Source organism: Adiantum capillus-veneris, chromosome 23 (genome assembly GCF_014529385.1).
Source record: "Adiantum capillus-veneris isolate H3 chromosome 23, ASM1452938v2, whole genome shotgun sequence".
NCBI lineage: Eukaryota > Viridiplantae > Streptophyta > Polypodiopsida > Polypodiales > Pteridaceae > Adiantum > Adiantum capillus-veneris.
In genome coordinates this window covers 50,496,906-50,509,237 of record NC_140953.1, presented here as the reverse complement: position 1 = coordinate 50,509,237, position 12,332 = coordinate 50,496,906, and the positions used below count along the sequence as shown (strand labels likewise).

The 12,332-nt window shown below is 42.0% G+C and overlaps 1 protein-coding gene across 1 annotated transcript in view; it reads left to right on the top strand.

The window, feature by feature from the left end:
- LOC147427764 (uncharacterized protein At2g39795, mitochondrial-like) overlaps positions 1-10,621 on the top strand; it is a 72,879-nt gene extending 62,258 nt beyond the window's left edge. The window contains exons 2-3 of the mRNA XM_086496998.1: positions 9,852-10,186; positions 10,304-10,621. Of these exons, the coding sequence (XP_086353124.1) occupies positions 9,852-10,186; positions 10,304-10,463 (495 nt within the window). The 3' untranslated portion in view covers positions 10,464-10,621. The remainder of the gene's footprint in view (positions 1-9,851; positions 10,187-10,303) is intronic.
- Positions 10,622-12,332: the final 1,711 nt, after the last annotated feature.

Genomic DNA, 12,332 nt, shown 5'->3' with positions numbered 1-12,332 from the left:
TCGAGTTAGTCTCATGCAGCAAGAGGAAATTCTCAAGCAGGTTAACGAACTTTTGGAGAAGGGCTTAATAAGGCCTAGTACTTCTCCATATTGTTCACCTGTCTTGCTAGTACAGAAAAAGGATGGCACATTCCGCATGTGCATAGACTATAGATCTCTAAACAAGATCACAATCAAGAATCGATTTCCAATCCCTCGGATTGACGACATTCTTGATAAGTTACAAGGAGCCAGTGTCTTTAGTCGTATAGACTTGAAGAGCGGTTATCATCAAATCCGCATAGCTCCTCAGGATGTGCATAAGACTTCATTTAGAACAACCTTCGGGTTGTATGAATTTCTAGTGATGCCTTTTGGACTCACTAATGCACCAGCTACATTCAACAGAATGATGGATAGAATCTTCCACTCATACAGAAGCTTTACAGGCGTTTTTTTTGATGACGTCTTAATCTTCTCAGAGACGGAAGACGAACACTATAAGCATCTCGCATTAGTGTTTGAAAAATTACGCAAACACAAATTATTTGTGAATGCTAAGAAGAGTGAGTTCTTTCTAAAAGAAATCCACTATTTGGGCCATATAGTATCTCACAACCAGGTGAGAATGGACCCTGATAAGATTCAAGCAGTTGTAGAATGGCCTACGCCCACTACAGTACATGATGTGCGAAGTTTCCTTGGCCTCTGTTCTTATTATCAGCGTTTCATTCGAGCTTTTGCCGCGATAGCAGGTCCCCTCCATGACCTGACAAAGAAGCGGATTCCATTCCATTGGGGGTCTGGACAAAAACAAGCTTTTGAAAAGCTTAAGTATCTACTCAGTCACGGACCTGTTCTCACCGTCCCTGATCTTCGCAAACCTTTCGAGGTATACTGCGATGCATCTGGAGATTGTGTAGGAGTAGTTTTGAACCAAGAGGGTCACGCGATAGCCTATGAAAGTCGGCGCCTTAGAGATGCAGAGTTGCATGCCTCCATATACGAAAAAGAGCTAATGACAGTAATTCATGCTCTTTCCATTTGGAAACACTATCTATTAGGAGCTGATTTTATTATCAAGACAGATCATCAAAGTCTTCGCTACTTTCTCACATAGAGAAAGTTATCAGAAAAGCAGATGAGATGGGCCAACTTTCTTTCAATGTTTCATTTTCAGATTTTACACACTTCTGGAACAAAGAACAAAGAATGCAGTTGCAGATGCTCTCTCCAGGCGTCCAAAGATCAATGCACTAACAACAATTTATCATGAGGAACTAGAATCTCTCAGCGAGATGTATCCTCAAGATCCAGACTTCGCCACAATTTGGGCAGATCTTCAAGCTGGTCACTCAAAGCCACCTTATTCTATCAGGGATAATACACTCTATCGTCAACAAGCAATATGCATAGCTCAGCCCTTACGACAAAAGGTGATGGATGAAGCACATAATTTTCCTTATGCCGGGCATCGGGGAATTGCTTCCACCACTAGTGCCCTCGAAAGGTATTTCTTTTGGCCAACACTCCGTGCGGACATTGAAAAACATGTACGTGAGTGTTTAGTATGCCAAAAAGTGAAGTATGATAGACATAAAGTTTATGGCAAGCTTCAGCCGCTCCCTGTGCCTAACACGCCATGGGAAAGTATTGCCATGGATTTTATTACGGATCTCCCTCGATCCAAGAATGGAAATGATGCAATCTGGACTATAGTAGACAGATTCAGTAAGCAAGCCCATTTTCTTCAAAGTTGATCACATGGCTAGAATATTTCTAGCTCAGATTTTTAAACACCATGGATTGCCAAAGACTATTGTCAGCGATAGAGATCCCCGCATGACTAGTCTATTTTGGCAGGGATTGTTTGAAAACTTGGGAACTAAGCTTGATTTTTCATCAGCTTATCACCCTCAAACAGATGGTCAAAGAGAAATCGCTAATGCCACTGTTTTAGATCTCCTCAAGTGCTATGTTTCGGAACGACAATCCGAATGGGAACAGTACTTACCAATAGTTGAGTTTGCGTATAATAATACCATACATTCCTCAACTGGTAAAGCCCTCTTCGAAATTATTTACGGGAAGCCACTCTTACTTCCTATTATGGTGACCAAAGAAAACATCTTCGCCGTAGATGAATTTGTGCGCAATATTGATATTGCCCATCAACAAGTAAAGCAAGCGATTCTTCGTACTCAAGAGCAACAGAAGAGAAAAGCAGACAAGCACAGAAGAAATCTCAATCTTGAAAAAGGACAATATGTCCTGCTTCGGTTTGAGAAAGCTAGATTGAAAAAGCGGGTCGGCAAAGGGAAAGTTGTCAAACTTTCCCATAGATTCTACGGCCCTTTCAAAATTACAGATAAAGTCAATGATGTGACTTTCAGATTGGATTTACCTTATAATTGGCGAATCCATAATGCTTTTCATGTCAGTCTCCTCCGACCCTATGTTGGACCTCCTCCAGTGGCGCCAGTACAAGAAGATCCTCCAGAAGTCGAAGAGACTGAGGAAATCCTTCAACCTGAACAGATAATACACCACTCGGAGAGACAACTCAAGTCGGGGAGTCTACATCGAAAGTATTTAGTTAAGTTCAAGAATTACACTCCTTTAGATGCAAAGTGGATGACTGAGTCCGATCTCAAGGACTACCCTGACATCTTGCACAGTTATGTTGACGTTCTACAGTTGAGGTCAACTGTTTAGAACCAAGAGGGATGTAACTAAGTCAGACTTTGTAAATAATTAATTTATTTACGAGAAAAGAATTATCTAATTAGTTGTGTGCACACCAGAATAGACCTAGCAGTTCTAAGGCCTCAGGTGAGCCTAAATGCGGGCTAAAACACCTCAGAGGGACCTTAGCAGAAATTACCCTGAAGCCCTAGTGATTGGAAAATCGGGTCTTCAGAAAGGGGTAAGCAGTAGCCTCAGGTTTTAGGCTCAGAAAAATACGCGCGTCCGTACAAGCACATGAATGAGATGGGGTCCTTAGAACAGTGACCCTAAGGCTAATAAAGTTAATAAAGCCTTAGGGTAAGTTTCGTGAAATTAAATTTAACGGTTCGTGCCCGGGCGGGTGGCCGGACAAGTGTGAATAGGTAAAGGCGGTGCAGTGCCCGTGCGGCATTGCGCCGGCAGACCTTTGGTGTTCTCATAAAAGAATCATCGGTAGCATTTGTTAGTTAGTTGCACATTTTTAATTAATGAGCTAGAAGTTTTTAAAGTCAAAAGTTGAATGGTTTTTAAGTTTTTAAAGTAAGTGTGCCAAGTGGCACACTTACCAATGCAAACTAACTCTCTCACTCTCACTCTCACCCTCTCTCTCTTCCTAGCGCCCCCTCTCCCTGATGGCTATTTAGGAGCCCCCCCTCCCCCATTTTCAGGGCTGGTAGTGCACCTACCCCCCCTAATGTGAGCGTGCTCTATGCGGTGGAGCCCTCCATTGAAGCTTGAGAGCAGCCCCTTGCGACATATGTGGTAGCCTTGTGCTCCCATTGTCAAGAAGAAGGGATCTCACAGTCATAGACACCTTCTGGTGAAGTTTCATCGCGAGAAGCTGCCGTAGACGCTCTCTTAGCAGAGTGCGGCTGCTGTAATTCTCTGTTTTCAGCCCCTAATCACCTCGATTAGGGCTGTTTTCAGCAGATCAGCCATAGAAATTCTCTTCTCTCTCCTTATCCTAAGTCTACATCAAGTTTGACGCGATTCCATCGCGAAGAAGACCTCTGTTTCGGCGTAGGGGTGTGCACAGGTAAGAATTTCAGGTTATGTGCAGAAAATTACAACAAGCATGTGCGTGTGCATTTTGCTTGTTTCTCTTTTGTGTTCGATGCATGAATGAATGAGCATGAAGGCAACACATAACGGAAGATGGACTCTCCTCTGTGAGAGCTTCCGATGAGCTGTTTTGGAAGATAGACTCTCTTTTCGAGAGCTTCCAACCAGTCTCGCAGAAGATGGGAAATCCCCTAAGCAGAAAGAAAGTGGAAACACTTTCTCAGTCAGTAGTCAGAACAGAACAGAAGAAAGAATAGAGGACGGGCGTATGCCCCGTTCCTGTGCTTGTAAAGATTCTCTCTTAGTAATAAAGATATTCTCTTTATGGGGGGGGACCAGCCCATCTTCTGGTCCCCAATGAAGTGTCAAGTTTTCTCGCTCCCTCTAATTCTCTTGAGTATTTGAAGTGCAATTAAACGTCAGTTTACGCTTTCGTATTTTTGTGACAGCCTCAATTTGCTGTCCAACATCATCTGGCTCAAACACCACTGGATCGTCTACATTTTCAGCCATTTGTGGTGCATCCTGAGGGTCAAAATTAGGCCTAACAGGTGGTTGGTTATGCTGAAATTTCACCCTTTTATGGTCATGCTTTGAGGCACAATTGTTTTGAAGCAGCCTTACCTCATTAAAAACAACATCCCGGTTGCGTACAACCCTTTTGAGCTGAGGTAACCAAATCCTGTAACCCATTTCGCCTTCTTCACCATATCCCATGAAGAGGCCTTTAATGGACTTCGCATCTAGTTTACTCCTCAACTCAGGTCTAACATGCACAAAAGCTTCGCAACCAAAAATGCGTAAGTGATCATATGAAGCAGGCTTGCCAGACCAAACCTCTTCAGGGATGTCACCTTTCAAAGACATGTGAGGGGATTGATTGCATATATGCACTGCAGTTTTCAAAGCTTCTCCCCAAAATCCATGAGAGAGATTAGCTGTGGACAACATGCATCTCACCCTCTCACAAAGTGTCCTATTGAATCTTTGAGCCACACCATTAGAAGAGGGGTTGTATGGCACAGTAAGCTCCATCTTAATGCCCAAATTTTCACAAAACTTGTTAAATTCAGCACTTGTGTACTCTCCCCCATTGTCTGTACGCAAGCATTTTAGCTTTCTACCAGTTTGGGTGGTCACAAATGCATGACATCTCTTAAACGCAGCAAAGGCTTCATCCCTAGACTTAAGCAAATAAACCCAAATTTTCCTAGAATGATCATCAACAAAGGAGACAAAATAACATGCACCACCCATAGACTTAGTAGGCATGCTACATACATCGGAATGTACAAGATCAAGCACACAAGATTTACGAGAGACACCAGAGTAATAAGAACGCTTTACTTGCTTGCCATATTGACATTCATTACAAAAGTCAAGCTTTGTGCCTTTAGCATCAAGCTTGTTCAAAGTACAAAGCTTAGAAAGGCCCTTTTGGCTCATATGGCCAAGCCTCTTGTGCCACAACTCCATGTGAGAGTTAATTTCAGCCAATGCAATAAACTTGCCCAACACGGCCTTTCCATGCATGCAGTAAAGTGTCCCTTTCTTTGTGCCCTTTACAATCAGCCTTGAGCCTAGGGTCATTTTCCATGACCCTCTCTCAAACAAGATGCTGTAACCATGCATATCCATCTGACCAACAAAAAGCAGACTCTTCTTGATTCCCGGCACATATCGAACATCATGCAAGACAAGCTCATTTGTGCCATCTATGGAGAGATGCACAGTGCCAATACCCTCAATGGAACATGCATGATTGTTTCCAAGGTATACATGGCCACGCTTGCCCGCATCAAAAGTAGAGAAACACTCCTTGATAGGAGTCACATGAAATGAAGCACCGGAATTAACAATCCAAGTCTGGGACAATGCATCATTGACAGTCAACAAAGCATCAATAAGATCACTCTTGGTGATCTGCATATCCTGTGAATGAACATTTAGAGAGGCATCAAAGTCATAAGCATCATCATCTGACAAAGTGGCACACAAGATGTCCTCTACATCTGACAGCTCCTCAATCACGACACTAGAAGCCACATTGGCCTTCTCTTTGTCCTTTGAGCTATCCTGTGCATCTGCCTTGACTTCCTTCTCTTTCTTTTTGTCTCCACCATTCTTTTTCCTTTCTAACTCAGCTTTATAGTACCTGCAATCCGGTTTCTTGTGACCTTTCCTGCCACATTGATAGCAAGTCACATCACCCTTGCCTTTGCTTGCATTTCCCCTTTCTTTACTCTTACTCTTACTCCTTTGTGCATAAGCATTCTTCTTTTTTGTCTTGCCTCTAACCATGTTGGCAGAGCTGCCTCCCTCTCCACTTGCTTTCCTCTTGATTTCTTCATTCAAGATAGAACCCCTAACACCATCAAAGGTCAAATTGGGGTTATTGGACAACGAAACCACCAAAGTTTCCCATGACTCAGGTAAGGTCATAAGCAAGAAGATAGCTTTCAGCTTATCATCAAAAGGGGGCAAGCCAGAATCCTGTAACTGCGACAAAGTACCTGCGAACAATGACAAGTGCTCTGCCGCGCTCTTGGACTCATCTAGCTGCATGCCAACAAGTTTTCGCATCAAGTGCACCTGGTTGACAGGCGTTGTATTTTCATACATTCCCTTTAACTTCTCCCACACATCAAAAGCAGTCGTGAAACCTTTCACATCAATGATGGTCTCATCTGTCATGGCCATTTTAATATATGTAACGGCTTTCCTGTTCATGCTAACCCATGCTTCATCTGTCATATTCTGTGGCTTCACCTGTTCAAGTGCCCCTTCGAAATACTTAAGAAATAGGATTTCTTGAATCTTGCCTTTCCAAAGATCAAAACCTGTTCCATCGAACCTCCTAATCTCGAAGAGGTTCTTCACATCCGAAGAAGATGAGGTTATAGTTGCACGAAATAAGAGGGATAATACGCCGAATTTTAGGGCAAAATGCGCAAAAATCGGAGTATAGCCTCACAGAGATGTGCACTACAGCTCCAAATGGTCACAGGAGCGATGTGGGGCAAAATAGGACGATTTGGACACAAATTCAATTTCTGAAATTTATGCGCAAGAAATTTCAGCGAGCAAATTTGTGCTCGAAAAGAACAAATTTAGTTGTTTTTAACCTCAGAAGACATACATAAGGCTAATACATAGCCTTTAGAAGCATGTAAGCGCAAAAACCCCAATTTGTAGCATCAAAATTGCATGAAATTGAGCCACAGATGGTCATACATCGACAAAATTTGTCAAATGTGCGTGGATTGCATCTATTTGCACTTTCCCCAATGTAATCGCACCATAAAAAACACTTGCAAAAACCTGCGTAAATATGAAATTTGCTTAAAACACCTGTTTTAGCCTTTAGGGCTTGTTTTTCGGCAATTTCAAGGTTTTCGGGTAGCAGGGACTTAGCAAAAGTATGCCCACACCTTAATACATCATTTGCAAATCCTGTATTTTGCTGTTATAACCTGTAATTTCCTGTTGACCTAATTTCAGCCTGTTTTAGGTCAATTTTGGTTGTCGGGAGCTCTCTAGTGTCCGAGGACGAGTCCTTTGGCGACGAAATTGCAAAATCTCGCGTGAAAGTTGACCTTCTTGGCTGAAATTCAGCGTTTGCAGGTTTGGGGGCAAACCCTAATCGGGCTCTGATACCAGTTGATGAGCGCGCGGCGGTGTGTGCAAGTGAAAGAGCACGCGAGGAAGTGTAGTGTGTGTGCAGAGAGAGGAGGCGAAGGCCAGCAGGAGAGGAAGCGCTAGCAGAAGAGAGAGGGCTCACGTTTTTGGGGAAAACTCAATAATTGAGTTTTGGGTTTTCCCACTTTTATTATAAGTGACCTTTAAAAAATGTGTCTAAAAAATGTGTGCAGGTTCAGTATGAACCTAAACAAAGTATAAAAATGTACAAAAAGGGGTTATTTAGGCCTTTAACCCAACAGGCGCGAACCGTCGGGTCTGATACCACTTGAAGGGTTAGTTGATGTGGAAGCGTACTGTCTAATCGCCAATGGTTAGCATAAGCCTATGGAGAGTGAAGCCTTAACTTAACCATGGTGTTAGGGTTAGGGTTGGAGAGATGGTGATTAGAGTTAGGTTATGCCAAGAGCAAGAGCACCATAGTAACAGGGGATGAAGGGGACGGGGCCTAGAGATGGGGTACGCCCGGTTCCGGGATGGGGACCGGTGGGGACGGACGGAAAATAGCATGCCAAGTGGGAACACAGCCAAAACGTCACAGGGACGGATGGCAGCCAACGGTCAATTTTTTTTAGAATTTGAAAAACTGATCGTTTTAATGGCCAGTTTCGCTCCAACAGCCATTTTTTGGAACTTTGAAGCAACCCAATGGCTATAAAATCCACCCTTGGGGTCACTATATCTCAAGTTCTCAACTCTCAAGCCAATTGCTCTATGCCGCTACGGTCTAGCCTCTCCTCTCCACCTTCGCCTCTACAATCTACTCTCTCCAACGACCTCTACCCTTGTCCTTTTTGAACCCTTGTGGCATGTACTTTTCATTTTGTATCCATCGATGTTTTATTAGCACATTTGCGTCTATATGACTCATGTTCTTTGGTCTATTTAGTGTAAATTTGTGGTCAAAGTGATGCTCTGTGTGTGTGGCATGCGTGTCCCGTTCCCGACCCCGACCGGCCGTGCCATGTAACTAGGAAGAGCATAGAGAGAGAGAGAGAGTATAGACATAATGATAGGACTCAAAGTGCAATTGATTGATTAGAAAGTAGCCTCTATATAGGCTTGGTGCTTTACAATCATTGGCTAGATGGGTTGCATCCTTTTGCTATTGGACCATGTCATCAATTATCTCTTCCTAGGTGGCTAGAGGGCTTTCCCACATGGTGCCACAAGTTGGGTTACCCTAACAACAACATTGCATGGGACTGAGCTTGCCGCACGGGAGCGGCTATGTGTAAATTTGCAGATATCAGATGTATGGCACACCGCACCTTGAGGGTCTCTCAAGCGATCATGACAGTGTTTCTTCTTCTTGGTGGGCTGCAGCATGGGAAGCCCCGATGTCTTCCGCATTGATTGCTTCCATGGTGGTGACTTCGTTCTGAGATGGGCACTATGGGTTGCACACTTTGATGGATTGAATGTTCCCAATTCATCGCTCGGCATATCCGTATGAGTTGCTTGTGTTTTGGAGTTGAGAATTTGCAGCGTGAAGTGATGGCTTCAGAGAAACATATGAGAGAGTGATGAGTATGGCGTCTAAATATAGTAAGCTTGGCGTGCATGACATGAGACAGTTTTGATCCAGCTATTTTCTGGGCTTCTCTGTATCAAATTCTCCTCTATGGGTTTATTGTAACATTTGCATCTTCAAGAGCAATTATTGAACTAGTAGCATGCTATTGGGGGGGATGGCTTTTTAAATGAGATTGGCAGTGACATGCCTTCACTATTGTAGGATTGCCGATAAAACTGGGAAAGGGAAAAGAAAAGTTGAGGGAGAAAAGGACCTGGGAAAAATGTTTTAAAGCGGGTTTCTATACCTTTTTTTGTGTGAAAACTACCTGCTATCCTTGGGTTGTGTGTGACTTTGCAAGCGTCAGCTAGCAAGTCCCCTTATAGGTTGTCAAGCTCACAATAACCAGGATAACAAAGATTGGAATGTGTCTGCATTATTGTATTTTTCTCTTGGAGAGAAGGTTGGAGTACAAGCGAGCAAGGATGATCCTATGGCCCTATTCCTTGTCTCTCTGCTTAAATAGAGAAGGCAGATGTAACCAAAATCCTGAGGCTGAAATCAAGCCTGCCACCCCGAAAGAAGCTGCATCTTGTTGGGATTTTAGTTCAATATAAGACAAGTATTCATGACATGTGTGATTAAGTTTGGCTTTCCTTTCTTAATTGGCATGTTGATACAGTGAGACACAGACTTATAATTTGACCCAGTATTCCTCAGTGATTTACTTCATGATTGACCAAAAAAGAAACTGACCTGCAATAATTGTTCTCTGCTATTTTTTAGCTTCTTGATGTGTATAATGGTGTATGATGCATATTATATGAAAAGTTGTTTTGGATCTGATTGAGCGACTGGATTTGTGCAGAGAGAAGCCAAAACGCCCCCGAAGCCATTCACAATAAAAGACAAGGAGGGTGCCCAGGAAGTTTTCTTGTATAGGAGCTACAACAATGAAGATATTACTGTGTCGTGTTTGTTCCAAGTACAACCCTATCCTGAGCCTGATGAGGAAGGGGATGAGATCGAGGGTGCGCCATCCCAAGTTGTCCAAATGACTGTAAAGATATCTAAAGGAGGTGATGATCCATACTTGGAGATTCAGTGCCTTACATACGGTGAGGAGCCGGTTATTGAACATGTGGTTTATAAAGAAGTGGCGACAGGGGTGAAGGATCTCCCCTATGAAGGCCCTCTATTTGAGTAAGTTGATCGTACATACATTTCCTGTTATAAAGTGAATTGAATTTTTGAACTTTTCCAGACTAATTGATCTTGCAGGACGGTTTTCTCATAGTCATGTACTGTGTCTTGGTGCAGGGATCTGGATGATTCTGTGCAAAAGGGGTTCTTGAAGTACTTAGAGGCTCGAGGAATCGATGCCAAGCTAGGTAGCTTCATTCTTACGTACATGTATCACAAAGAGCAGAGAGAGTACTCAAGATGGCTCAAGAATCTTGAGGCCTTCCTTTCAAAGTGACTTTAAAAAATAATGATGTTAGGGGACAGGTATTTGCCTGAAAAGTGAGTATACTAACAATTTTGCTTTTCTGCTCAATTTGACTTGACATTGTGAGAGGTTTTTGGCACCGTAACAGCGAAAATCTTTCTTCATCCAATGTGAAGGCTCTTGTATTCTTTCTTGCGTATGTATGCTGCAATTTTTGAATCTAACAACGCACATTTTCAAGTTTCACAAGCTTTTGAGATAAATGTGAGTTATTTACCTCTTTTTAGGAAATTGAGATTGCTGACCACACAGATTATAGGCAGATTTTCCGGCTTGTTTTATCAGTTCCCAAGCCTCTCTAAATTTTTGTAGGTTTGGTCGTGGGAACAGAGTTCAGTACACGCACCGATATAGGCCTCAGAACAACCGTCGGCATTAGATAAATTTTTTGGCTCTAATACCTACATGTATACAAGCGTAAATAACTGCGTGTATTTCGGCGGTTGTTATTGGTAAATATACCGATGCTATGATACCGGTGTTTATTATTACGATGCTTATTTCAATGTATTTTACTTTTAAAAGGAAGCAAAAACGGTATAGGACACCCAAGAGCCAGTACACGGTCACACGCGGACGGGGTTTGAACTCTAGTTCCTGCCAATGAAAACGCTCCACCTCAGATGACTCAAATTTTGGTATCTGAGAGAGAGAGAAAGGAGAGGACTTGTGTATTACTTAAGAAGGTTGTTTTGCTTGTGCCCCTTGAAGTCAAGTTAGTAAGAAAGTTTGGTGCACATTTCTTGCCTCTAGTTGGGTTCGCAAACATTGCAGGCATGAATGGAGGAGAACCATGGCTAGAAATGTCTTGACAAGAATCAAGTCTCAACCAAGGACTAGGGGTAGAAGAGACGGTCAATAGTACAAGTAATCTAGGCCATTTTTCATGCGAGATTGTTATTGTCAAATATGATTGTACAAATGTCTTGTCCATATTCCAATTATGATGTCATGACTTAAAGGATTATAATCATGAGGACTTTCATGCACCATACCGCAATGTCGTGTTGTCATCATGCAAACTTTTTTGGTAGTACAAACTCAGAAAATATGTAGATTGCTTTGGCTACTTGTTGCAAGAGTGCCAATTTGAAAGCTATGATATTGGTGACTGCAAAGTCTCAAAGGAAAGATTACCTGGTTGAAATGAAAACAAATTTGAGCAAGAACATGCTTAACAAAGCATATGAAAGTGTTATATGTAATGAATAAGTAATTTTGGATGTCTTTAAAGAGAAGTTTTGAAAAGATGAATGTAGTAAGTGATTAAGATCAAACTTTCCAGTATAGCCTCCTATTCAAGTGGCCTCAAATTCTCTCAGTTAGTTACCAAAATTGTTTGCAAGTTGTATGTTTTTATGGAAATAGTTCAACAACTCATGGAAAGGTCAGCATAACTAGCATTCCTTGCAATGGGTGAATTTTAAACATGTACATTTTTTTTTGGAACCATGGAATAATTGACTCAATCTAGGGATTGTACTAGGACATTTATACCCACGATTGTACCTTTTTTACACTATTGTTTCATTGATATTTTTCCACATTGATCTTGATCAGGGGAATCCTTATTAGCTGATCTCATTTACCATACATGTGAAAGGCTAGTACAACAGCTGCACTTTGCTATGACCAAGAAAAGGGATAAATACTTGTAGCACTTCTTTCAAGATATTTAAATACTGAAATCTAGAACAGAAACGTGTCTTCCAAGAGAAAAGATATGTACATTAAATGTAGTTGGACAAAATACAATATAAAGGAATCAATAAAAGAAGCTTGCTTATATTGAATCGATAAATTTTTCCAATTTTTCATTTTAATATTATTTTATAAGGA